At 45.0% G+C, this 20,543-nt stretch overlaps 1 protein-coding gene and 1 long non-coding RNA gene across 2 annotated transcripts in view; one reads left to right on the top strand and one right to left on the bottom strand.

The window, feature by feature from the left end:
- The first annotated feature begins 1,734 nt into the window (after positions 1-1,734).
- Positions 1,735-20,543, top strand: part of LOC133168241 (uncharacterized) — a 39,169-nt gene continuing 20,360 nt past the window's right edge. The window contains exons 1-3 of the long non-coding RNA XR_009718167.1: positions 1,735-1,836; positions 3,821-3,969; positions 4,929-5,068. This is a non-coding gene — a long non-coding RNA (uncharacterized LOC133168241). The remainder of the gene's footprint in view (positions 1,837-3,820; positions 3,970-4,928; positions 5,069-20,543) is intronic.
- Positions 13,210-18,609, bottom strand: spry4 (sprouty homolog 4 (Drosophila)). The gene is made up of 2 exons (XM_061299714.1): positions 18,311-18,609; positions 13,210-16,768 (listed from the first exon to the last, which is right to left on the bottom strand). Exon 2 carries the CDS (start codon positions 16,715-16,717, stop codon positions 15,611-15,613), a length of 1,107 nt encoding a protein of 368 aa, XP_061155698.1. The 5' UTR covers positions 16,718-16,768; positions 18,311-18,609; the 3' UTR covers positions 13,210-15,610.

Here is a 20,543-nt window from a genome sequence, read left to right on the forward strand (position 1 = left end):
GCGCTGGGGCCCTCGCGTGCGTTTTCACGCTGGGCTGGAAGAGGCACGGGAAGGAGGGGAAAGGCCTTGGAGAAGTGGTCAGCGCTCACTGACGATCAACGGAGCTTCGCCTATTGTTACTGTACGGATCTGACACATCTGACACTGAGAACATTCAGTTTATTAGGACAATAGCAGGACAAAAAAATAAGTGTCATACTTACTAGACGGAACTGAAACGGAAAATAAATGAACTGAAAACTAAAAGGCTTCTCTATTATTAGTTCTGAAGAATTTCACAACGTTTATTGTGACGGAGACATATTGGTTTTGTTATTATCATGAGTCACGTGATTCCTAATCAGTGCTCCAATTTATTATTCCTGTGAACATTTTTGGACCTAAAATGCTCACTGGGCTCAAAGCGCACATTCAACTTTTTTTTTCTTTTCCTGAATTATATTAAAACTATTTAGATTGCAATTTCCTTTTCTAACAGCCATCAAGAGATCCAAGTAGTGAAGTCTTAGTTTCCAATTCCACAAGTGCCATATGTCCAAAAGCAAAACAGCTCACATGTGTTAGATGCATTACCAGATTTGTTATGGTTTGAAATATATTTATCTCTCCAGGCGTGGGGGCTCTTTTAGGGATCTTACTTTAAATACAATCAAGATGTATTTAAAAAGACATCTAGTTGTAAAAGAATAAGGTCATGTTCAATATGTGGAATTGGCTCGAATTAGTCAAACATTGGTACGATCCAAGGTTGAGATTGGATGATAACATTAGCAGTGAATAAAGAAGCCTTGAGGTTGTTGATTGAAAACATGCTTTGGTCAGTTGTCTAATGGTCCTCCATTTATGAAAACATTTCATCACACCATATCCACACACAAACTGATATAACAATGATTTCATTTCATTTGTTTTGACCGTTCCGTGGTAAGCCGTGCTAACCTTTAAGCATTCCAAACAGCCACTATATTTTGCAGTCTAATTATACAGCTGTATTATATCAGCAAGTGTGTGTGCAGATAGTAAGCAACAAACAACTTTTAATTGCTGTAGGCCAACACGCTGGCAGATGTGACAGGAACAGCGAGTCATTGTGAAGCGCTGACCAGAGGAAGCGTAGACGAGAGGTAATGAAGGTGTAATTTGCTAACCATCTGTGAGGTGCCTCGCTACCCCCGGGGGCTTCCTCTTCTCCGGAACTCCTCCTCCGCAGGGGCGCAGGTGTTGGCAAGAGGATGAGGAGGAGGAGGAGGTAAGGGAAATAAAAATGGCGAATAATGTTGCATTCAAATTCATCTTCAATCAAAGGTAAGCTTAGAAAAGTTCAACCAATCATGCAATGAAAAAGATGAACTTTATTCAGGGTAAAATGATATGGACATCACAATCTTACACCATTTTAGCCCGGCTAATTTTTCAAAATACTATTAACCTGGAGTGCCACAGGGTTTCATACTTAGCCCACTTTAGTTTTGTTCATACCAGGAATAAATTTTTTAATCCAATGTGGGGGTCATCAGGGTTCTACCTCTAGCCCAGTCTGCTTTTTATGGTCCATGCCTCATTGAGAATTTTTCTTCTGTCATTTTCCAAAGATGTCATTTTATTTTTTAACATCATAAACCTTGTTCATAATTGAAGCCGTTTTGTCCTTTTTGCATTCTTTTTGCGGTGTTATTAATATACCTCCATGCCACTAGAGGGTCTCCCATGCTTTGTCATGCTTTTTACTGGGAAGTGCATAAAAACTCGCAGTGGACTTGAAGACGGGTTGACAGCTTGACAGGACGCCAACACTTTTGGATTGTGTCATATGCATTGAAAGTAGCAGTGTTTTCGGTAAGAAATAGGATTCTTTTTTATTCTAGGATTTTTTTTACCGTGTTGTTTGCTAGGAAAATAAAATAAACCTGCACCTCTTTTCTTTCCCTTCACCAACTTTGCACACTTCCAGTGCGTCATTTTGATCAGCCCCCAGGAATTTAGGCAATTCAGACAGTTGTGCATCTGCTTTGTCACACTGCGTCAATCCTAGTCATTTTATATTCTATCTAGCATTTTTGTATTTTACAAGTCCTAACCAGAACAAGTATATCCAACAATATCGTCTTTAAATACGGCACAAGACTTTTTCACTTGTTTAGTTGCTTTTGTAAGATACTGGTGCAAATAAGGTGAAACATTGAAACTAAAATCCTAAATTAATAATTCATGAGAGTGGACAGGTTGGATAACTCCTTCCTAAACTAATGTCATTTCTGTCAGAGGCAACTGAGGCCATTGTAGCCTTTGCATATACGCAACATGCATTGGGCTACTGTTCAATCTTTGTCCACAGACTTTATGTTGCAGCTTGAATTTTTTTTGCAAAGCGTGGTGTTTAGCTATGCTTGGACAAACTGACACGTCGGCTCAAAACAAATCCAACATAATCAGATTTGTCCACACAAATGCCCCCCGTGTGTCACCTCCTCCGGGCCTGCCCTGTGACCCTCGTGTCACCCTGTAAACTCCCCACTTCCCCTTGAACATGCAAGGCCAGTGGAAGTGACACACTCCTTCCCTCCCTCCCTCCTTTTGCTTTGAAGCACTCCAGTCAGCCATGTTGTGCCGACTGCCTCTCTCCGAGGGGCATAAAATGGCTTTAAGACTGCCGGGCTTCCTTGGTAATGACCTGTTTCTTTTTCTCTTGTCTTCTGCCGGCCGCTCAAAAAGTGTAGGTGGCGGCTCGTTGGGTTATTATGAATGAATATGTGGATAAGTGAATGTGGACAGCAGCGAGACTAGTCAGCAGTGTTGTATGTATCATCAACATAAATCAATAAATAGATAAATATGTTTTTAGGCTACATTCAATGGTGGTTATCCATATGGTAGGATTTCTTGCTTGGCCTTTTGACTGACTGATTAAATTGTGGCCCCTTAAGTAGCTGACTTGTTGGCCGTGGAACGCAGCAGGTGGTTCACAATCTGAAAGGGCTTTTGCTGGTGAGTGCAGGTTTTTTCCCATGCTTGAAGCTAGGTTGGGATCCCCCTCCGCCACCACCACCACCACCACCACCTTCCTGTACAGTTCTTCAGATTTAGCTTATTTCACATTGCTGCTTGGACCCGTTTGTTTGTGAATGGAGATTGCTGAGATCCGAATGTGGGGTCCCACAGGGTTCTGTCTTTAGCCTCATTCCGATTTGATTTTAGGTTACAGTCATTTGAAGTCTCTCCCGTATGAGCTTAATGAGCGGGTAGCAAGCGTTGCCCAATTCATATGTGTCTCTGCAGCACTCGTGTCGATCCACGGGATCATTAGGTAAACAAAAGGGCAGCGGAAGCGAGGGAACACGCTATCAGCAGGTTATCTGCTGGGCTGTTGACTCTTGTTTCTTATCGCTTACATGAACTCCACTCTGATGTGCAGCGTGTGTGTGTGTGTGTTGCATAGTTTACTCAGAATTCTTTCTCGCATAAATACCGTGGGAGTGTATGCTCTTTCAACAGTATCTCTGCCTTTTTGAAATGGAACTGTATATATTTGCGTCTGGGTGTGTCTGTGAGCGCCGCAGAGGCCGAGCATCTGCTGGGAATGATAAACCGCCGCAGGAGTGTTAAGCCACATTTTCTTCCTAGTTTGTGTCACACATCCAACATTTCTCCCCCCCCCCCCCCCCATTTATTGTTTTATTTTAGGTACCCGCAACTATTACACAATCTCATCAAATGTGCAAAAGGGTTTTATGTTGCTACCAGAAGGATAACAATTTTGGTAAATAAAGGTGGAAATCTTCCTTCTTTGTTTTCATGATTTTTTTCTTTTTTTTCTTTTCAGTGATAATGGTGCCCGCATCGCTTGTTTGCATTGCAGCACGTCTGGAACCGGGGAGTTCATTCAAGGGTATATTCCGTCCAATTTCTGTCATAGGAGCTGTGTCAACAGGATAGTTGTTAATCAGTGAGCCCCACTGGAGGCCAACCGAGGTAAGATAAGTTCATCTATTATGGGCTCCAATAATGTAGAAAGTTCATCCTTTGACATAAGCAGCAGTTGCAAAGACTTGCTTGTATTATTTTCCACCTTCATTTCCACTGACCCCTGGTTCAATCCTGAACTCTTTTCTCTTCCTGCGTCCATCCTCCACGCTAAATGAGAACCAGACGTTCAGCAGAGCTAATCAAGATGTCCCGAGCTTGAATGAGCCTTATTATGGGATGGGTAAACAGAGAGTTCCGATGTTGCCGGAGGCAATGAAATCCCAAGACAGACCCTGGTTGATTGAGAGAAAAGATTAACGACGTTTAACAGATAGCGAAGGAAGAGTGAGACTACTTTTGGGTTGGAAAATGTTTCAAAACCATTCTAATCATTTGGCTGGGTCATTCTCAAAGTGTGGCACGGGTACCACGAACAGGCTCGCTCTAGTGGTATGGGAAATAATTCCAATAAATAGTACTAAGGAGAAGCTGGCGTTACTATGACACCACTGACGCAGATGTTGTGGCTTCCGCTGACACTTGCAAATTTACATACAATAGCATGTTCAAACAATGTCCTCACAAACTTTCTGTATGAAGCTGTTTCATGCACACGCTTGTTCTCTTTTGCTTTTGTTTTCCTTCTGCACTTCTGTTTTTCATTTGGCCGACAACAGTAACGGGGAGGAAGGAGGCGGGATGCGGAGCGCGCTCAGTATTTATAGGCCGGCGTTCTGACCAAAATGATCCGTGTCCCGCAGAATAACTTCCTCTGGCCTCACCGCTAAATAACAGGAAGTCTTCAATTGTGCACATTTATTAATCCTAACACATGGCCAGGCTTGTCAAAATGAGCTCTCGTGTCTACATTTACTCGGAACTTCAAGTCCAACAAAGTACAGTTACATATGCACTTTTGTAATTGGGATTGTGCTTCTAACTCAGTTCTGCTGATTACTTTGCAGACCTAAAGCTTTGGCTGCAGGGTGTCCGGGGACCACAGTTTGAGAAACACTGGAGTAAACGTCCTTCATTTTCTGCAATCATTGTAAACATGCACGACGTCTACAAATCCTGGCCTCTATTACCAAGCTCTTCAATGGAGGTAGGCAAAGGGGGATGCGGTGGGTCAAAGGTGAGACTGTGTTAATGGGTGATGTGGGGGGTCTTTTCTGCTCAGTTGACCATCACCACCACATATACACACTCACGCATGCATACACAAAGCGGCACGGCTCCTTGCTCTCTTTCGGATGCTTCAAGACGAAGCGAAAACCCACAAATGCTGATTCTGCACCTGGCAGTCGTGATAGCGTGCACATGTTTTCAAGCCCAATCACTGTGACCACACTCAAAGGGGTCAGACGGTACAGATCCAGAAACTATTATATTTAATTCAAGTAGAATGCAGATGATCTGTCAGCAGCTGTGAATCCATTTGGGCCTAATAATTGTGGCGATGTTTTAACCAGATATTTGAACACAAATGGTGGAGCAATACATGCAGACAGAAATGTAGTCAAATACTAACAACAAATATGAATTGTAGTCTGGCATTTAGTGTCACTTTACGTCGCTGTCATAGAATGATGTACAATAAATAGTCAATTGCAGAATTTCCCGCCGCACAAGTGATGCGTCGGACCACAGTAGTTGTAAATCACTGGAATAGGTTATTTATTGGATAATGTCGATTTGAAGGGTGGCGCCTGGTTGCCTTTTTTCCTCGCTTTAGATGTGGTTTCTGCGTCTTGGTGGCACTCCCCGTGGAACCATGGGCAGCTAGCTTGCCACCCAGTAGGTGTGACCGCACTCAAGTGCACTTAATGCCAGGTTGTGTCCGTACCGCCGTTGTATGCTACAAATAGAGCAAGGGTCTTAAAATGAGCCTGTGTATTTCGCGAGGGTTCCTGTTTCCTCACTCAGGTGAGTGTATTATCGGTGTGTACGTGGAGTTGAGTACGGTTGCGTAATCGCCATGTGCCTCGGTGCCTGGAGCCGGCAGCTCGTTAACCTGCCTGCCTTCCTTCCTGCTGTCACCTCAAACTAAATAAACACGCAGGCTATCTGCACTGGGTTTGCGTGTGCACACACACACATGCCTAAATACCCATACTCCCATTCGTGTTCATTTCCTCTCTATGGCTCGCTTTCTTAAGATGGCCTACACACCACATGCACACGCATTATAATTCAAAAATAATTCCAACTAAAATACAAGATACATTTTTGTTAACAAAAGTAACATTTGAAATGTTCAAATAAAAAGTACCGTAATTTTCGGTAATTGAAATGACATCCTAATCAGAATTCATTCAAATTGACAAATCGGGACAAACCCCCAAATGACACTAAGTTCTAAATTGGTTTGCAGCGTAAGAACAAAAGTAAGTAGGAAGATGAATGAGTCACAGATCTGTGAATTAAATGTTCAGAATTTATGAATGAGGTCCAATAAGAGGGGTAAGGCAAGGCTAGTGCCCCACGTACACAGAAAGACAAGAATACCCATACACACACACACACACACACACTGATGTTTCACTTTTATTTATCCTGTGGGGAGGATGTTACAGTTAGGATGGGATACAACATGTCATTGAGGAATTCCACCCCCCTGTCAGTGGAAAACAATCTGCTGGGACTCTTTGAACTTTGCGACAAGACACCCTGATAGCAAAAAAAAAAATCGAAAGCAAACTCCCCGACTTGATGTAATATTGCAACGCAGGATTTATTGTTTGTGTTTGGATGCTTTGGAAAAAAAAACATCAACAGCTGTAAATATTGGGAAGGAAGTGCAGCTCTTGATTTTATTGCTCAACATGAAGTCATTGTTTGACAAACGTTGTCTTCCTGCACCATCCACTCTGGATTTCCTTTATGGAGAACATTGAAGATGAATGATGTCGTCAATGTTTTTAATGCTTGTGCCCTGGCGAGAAAAAAGGACCATATTTGGTAACAAACATTTGTTTTTGCGGGGAAAATTTGTGCAATCTTCCAGTCAAACCAAATGATAAAAAGCTAAACTATTCCAAAAATGAAATGAAGAGATAATCCTGCAAAGTATTGTGCAACAACAATTTATAACAAAGCAGATGACTTCAATTGCCCCCCCCCCCCCCCCAAGATAACATCACCATCTTCCCAAATGGTTACCACACACTGCACTGCACGTAAACACACTATTTCACTTTCTTTGTCTTGTGGCCTTTTAAGTGTGCATAATACCCACTTTTGAAACCTAACCCTTCCATTCCTAAACGCATAAAACCACATGTAACAAAACCACATGAAGCTCTTGTGTTACTTTCATAAAAATAACTAACACAGCCCCCCGTTTATATGTATTTATTCTTAACTTTGGAGCCCCGCTTTCATCATGTGGGCTCAGCTGGCACACTTTTAAATAACTTTTTTTGTTTAGCCTTTAAAAAAAAAAAAAAAAAAGTAAAGCTGGGGGGAGGAGTAGCAGTGGAAGCATTAATAAACAAAGAAATAAATAACCTTTATTGCCGGCCAGACATGACAGTTGCTTTATGGGCCACCTATAAACTGGAAGAGCCAGCTTTAGAATTTACATAATTACTTCCTGGTGTAAATTACTCAAACGCAACCCCCCCCCCCCCCCCCCCCTAAAAAATTCTCCCTACCGGTACTCCCTTACTGGGTTGCATAACTTGACAACAGACTTAGCACACCTTTTTGTTTTGTGGTAGAACCTCTAGAGAAGTACGGACAACAATTTCGTAATACTCGTGATGATTTCGTTCTTGTGCAGTGGCTGATGGAGGAAAAAAAAATAAGATGTTGAATAATACGGAATGGTTTGGGATTTAATGAAAAACTGTGCTATTGTGTATGTATTAAAACAATAGTTTTATTAGTGATGGGATGAATTAATGTCATTTCCATGCATTTCAATGGTGAAAGATGGTTTGAGTGGTTTGCGTTATGAACAAATGACATTTCTAAGTCCAGGCACCATTCTGCCAAAGTGAGGTTTTGTATATTTGATCCAATGAATTCTTCATAAAAATATTGTGAGAGACCGCAGGAATGGATGTGACAACGCCAAAGAAAACAGACTTCATTTGTGAACTCACTAGTCTAGTTTTTAAACCACAAAAACCAATAAGTTATCCAATTCCTTCCGATTTCTCCCTTCCCACTTCCTGTACGAGAAGGAGACGTTCTCTTGGCTGGAAAGGCACCTTGGTATATCACTTCTTAACATCAGCAGAAATCCGGATTCTCTTTTTTGCGTGTAAAGTCTTGCGTGTCGGTGTGAGCACGCGTGCGCACTAATGAATGCATCGTGTGGTTGTGCGAATGTGCGTGCACGGCTAAATGAATGGGATTGTTTTGATTTGCTGGCTGTGTGTAGGACACAGGAAGCCTAAAGGGAGGCCCCTGGCTCTCATCGTTTGTTATGGAGCGAGCTGGAGGTAGTGTGTGTGGCAGTTATAGTGGCACCTCTGCTGACGATGACTGCTGGGCACGGAGTCTCAGTGGAGCCAGACCATGGTGCAATTGTACACATGCACATTTTTTTTCTTGAGGGGACCCATCAAAGAGGAATGTCTTGATAATAAAGGTGGAATTGCAAGGGGTTGGCTTTAAGATCTAAAGACGCACAAACATAGTTTGCTGGTGTCTCAAGATGCTATTTTTCAAAGTTTAGCCAAATTTTAAGCACCCAAGAATAAAAATACATATGAAGATGGGCATAGTGATGATGGCTAATCCACAAATAGAAGCATTAAGCAATTCTTCCTTGTCTATTTTTATCTCATGTGACCTCCTCTCGATAGCTACAGTAGTCGTCTGTGTGGTTTCCAAGGTAACACGATTCTCATGTTTATCAAGCCGGAAAAGGAAAGGGCCACCGGCGTCTCGTTTCTTTTTGTTTTGATCTGCTTTTACGCCCAAAAAACAAAATGTCACCTACTTATTTGGAGTCCGTGTTTGACTGACTGTGTGTTTGAGGAGAATAGAACAGGGCCTCTAATGTGTTCCGTTGTTCTCAATAGAGACAGGAAGTCGGGCATGTCATTGTACTTGTGGGGACAGAGGGGTCTTTGTTTGGAGCGAGGTCGCTGAGCAGGTGCCGCACTTTCTCTCGCTCTCTCCACACACACACACACACACACACACACACACACACTCACACACACACACACGCACACGCACACACACACGCCCGTCCGTCTGTCTTTGGAATATGACACTTTGAGTTTTTCCAACATTGTAGGCAAAAAACGCTCTCTGTATCATCAATCATCATTGTAACGTTGTCTAATGATGACATATTTCCAATGTCTTGACATAGATTTGCTGTTTGTCTAAAAAAAAAAGCGCCATTTGATTTCCCCCTGGCCCCCCCGTGTGCTCATCCATTAATAGTCATGTGACGAAATCACACGCTTAGAAATAGCAACTTTGCTCTGGGGCTTACCCAAACAGGTGGGAAGATGAAATGGCCTAGATACTTTAAAAAAAATAAAAAAAATGGTCGAATCATGATATTGCCACGGTTCGCTGTATGGAATACTGTAACATTTTCATGTTTTGCAAGAAGCCTTAATGGTGACACATGACCTTCAGGAACCCAGATCACATGACGGGAAGTTGACAGAAAGAGAAAAGGTCAGCCCGCGGGAAGCCGAGAGTGGCAGCGATGCAAAAAAGAAAAACATTGAACCGTGGTGGCATATGCCCGAAGCGCGCACATGCTAACGCACACATGCACACACACATGCACACACACATTCATGAGGAAACGTGACTTGACCTCTTCTCCCTCAACGGCCTATAGGCTTGCTAGCATCGGAGACGGCGACGTTGTTGTGTGTACGTGCGGCGGGTTGCCATGGCGATGTTCCTTTTTGCTCACGCTATTGACTAAACAGATGTATGTTAACAGGCGGGGAGGGGCCCATCCCGATGCCGGCCAAATAGATGTGACCATGTGAAAATTTACAAGCGCAAGTTTTTTTTTTTTCCTCCCTCCCTCCCAAGAGCCTCGTCAAGCAGATATCACGTTGGCACATCCGAGCATGGCAGCAGATGTGTCTGCCCTGCCACAACACGACTGCACGTCAAGAACGTCCGTATTAGTTTCGGGCCATGTGTGCGGGTTGTTTATAGCGCCATGAAGCAATGTCTCGGCATGTGTACATATCCGTTCCCATCGAGCGGCCGTTTCCAGTCTGATGTGTAATCCGGATATATTTACCTCTCTTTTCACCATCTGTCCATCCGTAAAAGTGTGATGTGGGGAAGGAGCGCTTAGTAGTGGCGAGGTGGGATATCTCTTCAATGGCTCATACCGAGAGGTGTCAAAATGAAACAATCCAACTCGTCCAAATAGTCCGATTCCAGCCTCTCAACAGTCAAGCCACCTGTTTTTATCCATCTCGGCGGCAGCCATTTTTGCCACGTCGACTGAAAATGACATCACACATCTCATTACCTGAGCCCTTTGGCCCTGTGATGCCTAATTCATATTCTACATCCATAATATTAATGAGTGATAATAGTTGTTGTTTATTTGATTGGTCAATAATAAACTATGATTGATTGATAAATAGGAAACCAAAAATGATTTGGCGACCTAACTGCTCATCATGCTATTTTGCTTAGTAGCAGGACCATCTGAAATGCAGATTTGTCATGCAGAAAGTTCCGGACCTTATTTTTCTACAGCTGTGGCAAATGTGAGTCAGATGCACGGAAGAGAATCCAAACAGTGTTTTGCAAGAAGACTTCTATTATTCATGTTTGTACAGAGTTCTTCCTGTGTATGTTCTGTAAGTGCACGTGTGTGTGTGTGTGTGTGCACTTTTCTAGTGTGCAGTGTCATTCTCGAAGCGAGGGGATGAATGTTTGCAATGTTATTGTGTCGGCGCTGGCCCGCGTCCAGAGGAAGTGCTCGGCTTTGACAATGCGCTCAGCAGGAATGCACTGCGGGCCGCCGCCGCCGCCAAAGTGGGCGTGGCACTGCTCCGGGGGTCGGAAGCCAAGTTTGGTTACTTCAGCTTTTCTTTTTTTTTTTTTAGTAGGGGACAAACCGTCCTGCTCTGTTGTTCAGAAAGAGAGCGAAGGAGGAAGAGAGGTTTGTGAGTTCTTGTGGACCGTTGTGTGAACAGATGTGAATGAAAGGTGTGTGTGTGTCTCTGTGTGTGTGTGTTTTCCCTTGGAGAGGACGATCTGAAAGGAATGCAACTGTTTCCCTGCACATGTCCCCCCCCCCCCTTAGGCAGCCGAGGGGCCTGTTGAAAACAGACAGGCAACCACGAAACACACACACACACACAAACGCACAGTGAGGTTGTGGCATGGAAGGAAGTATCAAACTACACCGGCGGAATACTTATCAAGACTTGAGGAGCAAAAGCTGCCCATTAAGATTCCAGACTTTCCCTGCTTAACTGCTTCGATAGGAGAAGAACAGGGTCGCTGTAGAATGCAGTGAAACATCTCATGCTACAAATTTAACACAACTTTTGCAACTGTCAAAAGAATACTTGGCAAGCATGACTTCCTTTAGCCCTTAATAAAAAATAGTGTCGCGCTAACTTTTTGGGGGTCCGTTAGAAGGATGTATGACATGAGCACAGCGATCTAATGGTGCTGCAGACTGGCAGTGCCTGGTGATAAGAGGCTGTGGCCTGGATGGCCTCTCGGAGGGGAAGTGATGCAAGACACTGGCTCTTTGTTTGGTGGCATTACTTGGTCCCGTGCCAGCGGCCCCGCTGAAAAGAAGCTGAGCGCTTGGCTTGTTTGCTGCCTGGGTGACTGACTCCATGGTGGACATGCTGACCGCTTGCATGACTTGCATAAAAGAAGGCAAGCAGCAAGCAAATAAGAAAAGAGCAGCTCCCCCCTCAGCTAATCCCGCAGCTAAGGCCATCCTGTCACACTCGGCTTCATTTTACTTTGGAATTCCGCTGAGGGAAGAAGTCGGGGTGGGGTCATTGGAGATACTGAGTAAGGGCAAACAATGTGCATGCAGTCTGCAGGTCTCTGTAATTTGCATCTGTGACATATGTGTGTGTGGCGGGGGGGCGGGGCTCCTAAGATTGCTTACTTCCTAACCACACATATGACAAAAAAGTCGTTTGCATGTCACATTGATTCTTTTTAACACATCTCATTAGATTGTACAGGAATTGTTAAGCATGCAGGCCGGTAAGGAATTGGAGGGTGGTGGTATGAAGTCATAATGCAGGTGTGTGTGAGTGTGTGTGTTGACAGAGGCGACAGGTAAACAGGCAGGTTGCTCACCTGTTGCAGCAGAAGCCGCAATTGTGGCTGCAGGCCCTCTTTTGTGTGTTTGTGAGTGCGACTTCCTTTTTCTCGCTCTCCTGCTGCGTCACACATTCCCCCCCCCCCCTTCCCTTCGACCCTCCCAGGTGCACTCAGGTAAACACCCAGGAAGCAAGTGTCGTCGCCGGGGCGGAGTGGGGGATGGGCACGCCGAGGGAAGCCAGAAGGCCTCGGGTGACATGCAGCACAGGTGGGCCGGAGTTAGCGTGCGCTCTCAGCTTTCGCGGGCCTTGTGGGGAAAGGAATGTGACACATCCAGATTGTCACAAAGCAACACTGTAGACTTGTCACTTAAAGCACACGCACGCACGAATGGCATGACATCGTCCGCATCTGACAACAATTTCCTGAGACTTATGTAACGCTCCCCATTCAGTCGAGGCTTTGTTTGACCTTGGTGGGCCCGCCAATGTTTTATAAAGTGCGATCCGTTCACACACACAGGAAGTGTGCGACTCAGGAAATCTGCATGGTGATGTAAAAAACAACAAAAAAAAACCTTGTAAATGCTGCGCCATAAAAGTCAAAACAAAGAACAGCGGTTGAAGTGATTGCCTTCTTGTCACGAAAGTTCCTTTAAAAGACACCAAACCAAGTTTTTTCTGAACAATGTTTAAAGTGAACCGTAAATTAATCTGATTTTTATCTTTTCTGATCAAAATAGTTAATCCAGCAATGCATTTTTTAAATTTAAATTGTAGTAGCTACTTGGCTTATCTCTTTTTGCTAAATAGTTTTCTAAGATTAGTAGTTGGTCTATTAGCTAGCTGATTTGCTAATCTCATTTTGGAAACTATTTTTTTAAAATATATTTACCAATTAGTCCAATTTAAACGTGTCAAAGTGTGTAACGTGCACGTTTGGGCATTTTGCATTCTGAACGGCAGTTGACAAAAGAGACGAAACAGCAGCTTGGTGTATTTAACAATATATATTTCCATTGTCAATGTACATTCCATTTCAACATAAGCTTTTTTTTCACAAACAGAAAGTTGGCATCTAAATAAATACTATATAAAATAGAACTTCAAAATAAATATATCTATAAAGGGAAAACTTTTATATGAGAGCTTTTTTTTTCTTTTTCTCCTTTCTGTTATATCTAAACAAAAACAAAAGAAGCACACTCTTCTTTGCTCCCCCCCAACACTGCCGTTGCAAAGGCATGATCAGTATAAATTGGCTCCGAAAGTGAGCGACAAAGGTGGAGAGGGTCATGGTGCTGTAGCATCGAGGGGGGGTTGACCATAATAGAATTGTCATTTGAAGGATTTCTGTCAAATATATCATGTCAAAGCGAGGCAGCTTCCAAAAGGCAGATAGTTGGGAAAGACAGGCGGCAACAACTCAACCAAATGGATGCAGAGCAGCTGTGTTTGTCAATCAAGACTGAAAAGTGTGTGTGTGTGGGGGGGGGGGGAAGCAGCAGGAAATGAGTCGATAGACACGGGTGGATTGTGTTCCCTCTGTGCACTCCACAAATCCACAGGCGAGGGAGTTAGCTTAGCCTTCGCCTGCTAATGAGCCACGCAGGGCATCAGCAGCAGGAGTTTTTTTTTTCTTTTTTTTTTTTATTTCAAAAAATTTATTTTATTGCAGGGCACACTTTTTCCAATTCAAGTGCTTCCTTTCACACAAACCCTCCAAAACCGTTTTTTTTCCCCTCCTCGTCCTTGCCCTGAAAATAGATATCTAATATATTCTCTATGTATTTTGTACTTAGTCATCGTTATAGTGTACCATGCAACCTTTCAAGGACATTTAAAAGTCTTCTCCTCTAAAGAACACAAACGTGAAACTATTTACAGCAAATAAGTCGTTCACCTGCATATTACTAAACATTATCGTCTGTGATTTTCCGTCTACCAGTTCTCTGATTTTGGCACCTTCTTCTAAACAGATTTTTTTTTTGAAATTATTATATATATTTTTTATATTGCCACATACATTCGATGGACAGTGTGTAATCAGCTTTGTGCAACAAGACAATAGTGAGCAAAGGAGTTTAGCCGTCTACCGTGAAAATGGAGAAACAAAGTATCACTTTATGCCCAAAACACAAAAGGCCTTCAGTCTTAAAGGGCAGCATGCTTTTTTTTTTTCTTCTCTCAATTTTTTTGGGAGAAATGGGTTGTCATCATCCTCCCCTCCCTGTTTGTGCATAACCACTGCAGTGATCACTTCGGACAGCGAAGACATGCTACCATACGTTTGCTTCCTTTGGCAAAAAGGAAAACAAATAGTCCTCGTGCGAGCCACGAAAATAGACTTTTATGCGGCAACTAACGACGATGAAGACACTCGGGCCGCGCTAAAAGTAGCGCACATACCTCAGAACAGCTGAGGTGGTTCATACTGTGCTTTAGTACGTTCTTTAAAAGAGGTTAGCTTCCACATAAGAAAAAAAACAGCGTTGTGCAAGTGGCAGGTTTGATTTATTTTGACCGAACACTGTCTTCAACCCTTTCCGATGATTAGCTCCCGCCTTTTTTTGCTCACCAGTTGTTCCTTTCGCACCTTTTTCCGTGCAAAGTCGATTTTAGCTTCGCAAACCATCTGCTACATTCAAGAAAACGGGGAAAATGGCCGCCACCCTAAGGAGTTCCAAGGTCAAGGTCGATTTTACAGATATCGTTTTCCGCTTAAATTTCTTGCCATTAGTTCATCGTAGTTTGAAGCGGTCTGAGGACCAAGCGCCGACTTCCCGGGAAGTCTTGAATGCAGCAGCGGATCTTTAGAGGACAGTCCCTGAGAAGGTTTTGGGTTTACGAACTGATCTTAGATCAGCCTTCCGGTTCAGTTGGATGGTTTCAGCCTCGCTTTCTGAAAAAGTGTGATAGTTTTGCTCGTCGAGACATACAGGGGAATTTTAAATGCAAATCTGTGGCAATCATTGGAAGGCTCAAGCTAGCAACTGTTGGTGTTGAAAGCAGGACACTTGGCTATATATCTATCTCCATATAGATCACATTATTGTCTATAGTTGAACTTCTTGATATATGTATATAATCCCATGGTCATTTTATGGTTAGTTACAAAATTAACTGAGATGACATTGTGCCTTCATCGCAAAACAACCCAAACGGCGGTTTCTCGCCCGAGAGCTTGTCGACCCTTCCATACACAGATTGAATCATCAAGCCTTTGGAAAACAGGTCAAGAAGCTATTTAAGTACCTTTTTGTTTTACACGAGTCATCTTCCAGCACATGAATGGGGTTGGTTAAGGGGCCCTAGAGAATGAATATGTACTGTGGTGCTGTCCAGTTTGTTTTTAAGCAAGGCCAACGTTGGCCAGACGGGATGTGTTGGTATCATGAGCCCTGCTGCGGTTTCTCGAGCGTTCCGGCTTTGGCTTCCATGCCGCCTGCGTTTTTACAGGGAGGGACGGCGCTCTGCAAGTTCTTGCAGCGGCAGCCGGGCCTGCTGACGTTGTCGTAGCACTTCTGTCCCAGTTTGGCCAGGCCCGTGGCCGGCAGATAGCAAACCAGACAAGGCAGGACGACGGAGAGGGCGGCCATGAAGGACCAGCGCGCGCAGCAGTTGGCCTGCGAGCACGAGCACGGCTTGTCGGCGCAGGAGCCCTCGTCGTCCTCGTCCTCTGTGCAGTGGTAGAAGATCCCCTTGACCAGGCACATGCAGGTGGCCGCGTCCACCAGGCTCTGAGCGGAGCACAGGCACTCCTGGTTGCAGACCCAGCAGGCGGGCAGGGTCCGGGGTAGGGTGCACTCGGTGCAGCGGCACTTGCCGCAGTGTTCGCAGAGGAGGAGGTGCTTCTTCTCGGCCGGCGAGGACGGGATCAGCGCCAACCCCTGCTGGCCCCCCGTGGGCAGTTTCCCAGACTTGAGATCCAGCGATTTAGAGGAGGAGGTGCAGGAGGAAGCCGAAGAAGAGGAGGTGAGGACCTTGGGTTCCGAGGAAGCCAAGCAGCCCGGAGTTCGAGTGGTGATTGTGTTGACGAGGCCCTGGTGGGGGTGGTGGTCCACGGTGGGGGTCGGCGCGGCGTGATCCAGCAGCCTCTGGTCTGACGACGTGCTGCTACTGCTGCTGATGGAGCTGGGCCTCCCGCTGAAGGAGATCCACGGGTGGGTGGTGGTGTCGTGGTGAGTCTCGCACCGACCCTGGGGTTGGTGCTGGTGATTGTGATGGTTGTTGTGGTTAGCCCCCACAAAGCCCTCCTGATTGGGACCCGCCCAGTTGAGCCGTCTGCCGGCCACCTTCTGACTCGACGGCGGCTGCTGGGAGACCACGGCGGGGCTGTCGATGTAGTCGTTCTCCACGTGCGACGACTTGATCTGATCAATGGGGTAGATGGTGAGGGGGTGCTGCAGGCGGCCGTAGGGCACTCGGCTGTCCAGCAGAGGCTGGGCTATGATGGAGGAGGACACTCCGGGGATGTGGTGAGGAACCCTGGACTCCATGTGTTGGCTGCTGCCTGGCACGTCGTCACTCTAAAGCAGCATTTAGCGTAACTGCAAAGAAACAAGGCGAAGGTTAAGACCCGGCTCTTGCATTTGAGAGAGGGGTCCTCTTCGCAATGTGACTTGACTTCTTTACAGCATATTCCGAGGACCCCCTGCACTTTCGAAACAACGAGTAAGCGTCAAATCCGATTGTTCTGATGGCCTATTTTCACGATATACGGGGATTCCTACACAAGCTGTCATTTCTCATTGATGTACGCCGATGTTTTCCACCGTATGAATATAGTTTTAAACGATGAAAAAAAAACTGACCCCACAACGATGTTGCGGCGCAAACCTCCCTCTGGCCTGATATTAATTCAATGTACGTTGGTCTCCCTTTTTCCCTGGCATCAAAAGAGCAGGCAGCGCCACGGAGCGGGACTTGCATGTAAAAGGATTCCCTAAGACTGGGATAAGATGGAAAATATATAGGAAACGACATCATCTTGTATCATTTAGTCACAGTCCCTTCATTTGAACAGACGTTATTTGTGGATGGATTGCAAGAATTGTGAATGGTACTGCGTATTGTTGAGCTGGCATCGTTTTTTGTGAATGAACGCTGCTTGACTGCACTGGCTGTTGCAAGCATGACTCAAAGCGCTGCAGTCATGACGATCTCTCTCCTCTCTCTCTCTCTCTTTCTCGTTCTCTCTCTTTTCTCTCTCTCTTTTAGCAGCCATGCATCCAATATAACGAGTCTAACAACCCGATATGCGTTGTTCTAATGACATTTACGCCATTTCTAGTCAAGACGTCAAATAAAATCGTGCGGATGTGCACGTTTTTTCTTTTTGGTTTTTTAAAGAATGTGCAAAATCCAGTTTGTCAAACCTGTTGTTGCACTGCTGGCACCGACACACGCTTGTGATCAAATCGGGATCATTATAAGCCGGAACTGTGCGCGCATGAGCTTTATGTGATTGCGTGCGTGCACGCACGCACGCAATCACCCCCCCACCAGATATGTGAATGGACTGAGTCATAAAAACCGGAGGTGGACGGCTCTATCTCTATACTCAAATAGCGTGTTTGTATGGGCTTTGTAACACGTGATATATTCAAATTCACTCGGGCACGGACTAACCTTGATGGGAGGAAATGGCGCACGGCAGTTTTGAATGATGCCAGGTTGGGTTGCCAGATTCGGCGCTGCCGCGAAAAGCGATGCAACGCAGTTTTTTAAAAGATTTTTTTTTCACCTGTCCCATTTTTCGCTTTTTTAAATTATTGTCATGCAGTTGGTGATGACTATAGTGAACATTGGTGTAAAAACGGGGGTGATTAACACCTGTCATATTTGGGTTAAAATGAGATTGCTGTCTGGAAAAAGTGCACAAAATTTTCTGTCATTTTCCTGCACGTTTAGACGTCACAAGTTTGCCTTCCTCTGCCCTCAACTTTGCTTGGCGCTGGTTAAATATTGACTCCAAGTGCAAACACGAGTCGAGCGAGCTTGTTGCAAAATACGTGCAATTTTGCCTCAGTGCAAGCGCAATGGTTATTTATTTGAATTAGAGACATCCACATTAAACCAAGCGTACTTACGGTGCTCTCAGGGTAAAAATGTCATCTCGTCGTTGCGCAACACGTCTATTATTCCCAATCGCTTGCGTGTGCCGAGTATAGCTCCAATAGCAGTATTAAGTAGTCCAAATGGGTGTGTGTTCGGCAGGAGGGGGGGGGGGGGCAAGGACTAAAAATGTAAGGGGGAGAGAAAGGACGCGTTCTGTCGTTCTCTCCTCCGAGCCTGCTGGTGCGTAAAAAGGCGACTGCGGTTGTGGACGCGCAGCTTCTGCATGTGATGTTGCAACCTCCTCGAGAGGAGGAAAAAAAGGAAGAAGGGGAGGAGGAGTGGAGGGCTGGGCTGAGTTTTTATGAATGGGAGGGTTAGGGAGGAAGGGGGCAGGGGGAGAGTGCTGCGCAGATGCCTCGGTCGTTTTTTTTTTGTGAATGGGAGGGACTCGAACTCGGGAGGTTACATTTTTATGAATGGGGAGGATTACGAGTGGTGCTGCGCATGCGTCACGTCGAGTTTTTTCTTTATGTGAATGGGGAGGAACGGCGAATGAGACGAGAGAGAGAGAGAGAGAGAGAGAGGAAGAGTGTTGTTTTTTTTTATCACAAGGGCAAAGTCAGGTCTGATTTCCATAAACACCTTAATCCCATGTGCTCCGTTGGAAGGATATTTGTTTCAGTTGAATAATAATGCTACAACAATTCTCAGTAAATCTGAGGGCCACCATTATAAAGACACACTTTAGCTTCCTGTGCAACAACATGAGGTGAATAGTAGGAAGAAAGACGCACATACAATGAGGAGATGGCTGCTAACCTTATTAGATAGAGTGTGTGTTGGTAGGGGGTAGGGTTTGTGTTGCTGCTACTGCTGGTGGGGGTGGGGGTGGGGGGTGGATGGGGAGGGCAAACCAGCATGAGGGCAGGCAGGATTCACAAAAGGACAGGATGTTGTTGATTTGTACCAAAAGCACATGCAGGAAATGAGTGTGAATTTCCTTTCTCTTTGACATCCTAGTTTGGGCGCCTGTGTGTGTGTGTGTTTGCTGGTGCCCCCCCCCCCCCCCAACCCCTTTGCTGCACCTCCCTTCCCGACGCCCTCCTTCTGATAAAGTCTTTTAACCAGTCTTTGGTTGCCTTGCTCCTAATAAGGGTTTGCATACACCACCATGGCAATGACAACACCTCCAAATTGGGATTATTGCTTTTTGGACAAAGACACTTTGAAGGAGGAAGGGCATTATTTGTATCAGGTCTTGCATGGAAGTTAAAGGACAGAAGCAATCAACCCCCTGTTGAAAAATCAAGTCTTGTTGATTTGTTTCGATGTAAATATTAATAATGTGGTGATGGTTGTTTCGACTTCATTGATTTAATGAGGCAATTAAGGTTGTCATTCCATAACTGTTATTCTAAATGTATAAGATTTAAGTTTGTTATAGTTAGACTGAGATTACACCAAAAGTTTACACCATATATCTTTTGGAATTTTGGCCAAAAAGTTCAACCTCGGGTTCTCTGGAGCAGAACAAAATCTCTTAAAGACATATGTTGTAGTTCGATACTTGCAGATGCAGCGTGTACACACTAAACGTGACATCATCCAAGCAGCGCAGCTGCCTGTTGGACATGACCCGACATGGAGCGCTCGTTTCAGTGTTGATGTCTTGTTGGCGTGATCATCCAGGAGCACTATGCACGCACGGGGGAAAGGGCCTCTGTGTCTCTCCGGGCCCGATTCCGCGGCCCCCCCTCACCCCGAATTCCGTCCCTTCTCTTCCCATCCCAAGACACCCACCCTCCACCCCACCACTCCTTCCGGCCACATCTGCTCACCACGGCTGAGAGTCTCGGGGTCATAACGGACAGCTCCATCTGCTCCTGGAACATATTTTCTATGACATGGATTTTGCTCTCTAATTCAACTGAGGAATAAACATAACACTCCACCCAAATTGAACCACACAAATAGCAGTCTTTGTCAGCCTCTCAAAACAATAAGCAGGTCATTTCCCCCTGTGTGTGTCTGTGTGTGTGTGTTTGTGAGCACACATTAGGTGAGAATGCTTTTAATGCAAACGAGCGCAATGGCCGCTCACTGTTGACATCAAAAGCTTCCTGTGGCAGGTTGGGCCTTCCTTCTGCAATACGCATCTCTCGACCATTAAATCTTTTGAAAGTGCATTTCACGCCATGTTGCTGTTTGTCAGTCACCGCAACCGATGGGGCAGAATAGACAAGCTTGAGCACGGGGTTGCAAACT

This window comes from Syngnathus typhle, linkage group LG15, assembly GCF_033458585.1.
Source record: "Syngnathus typhle isolate RoL2023-S1 ecotype Sweden linkage group LG15, RoL_Styp_1.0, whole genome shotgun sequence".
Lineage (NCBI taxonomy): Eukaryota > Metazoa > Chordata > Actinopteri > Syngnathiformes > Syngnathidae > Syngnathus > Syngnathus typhle.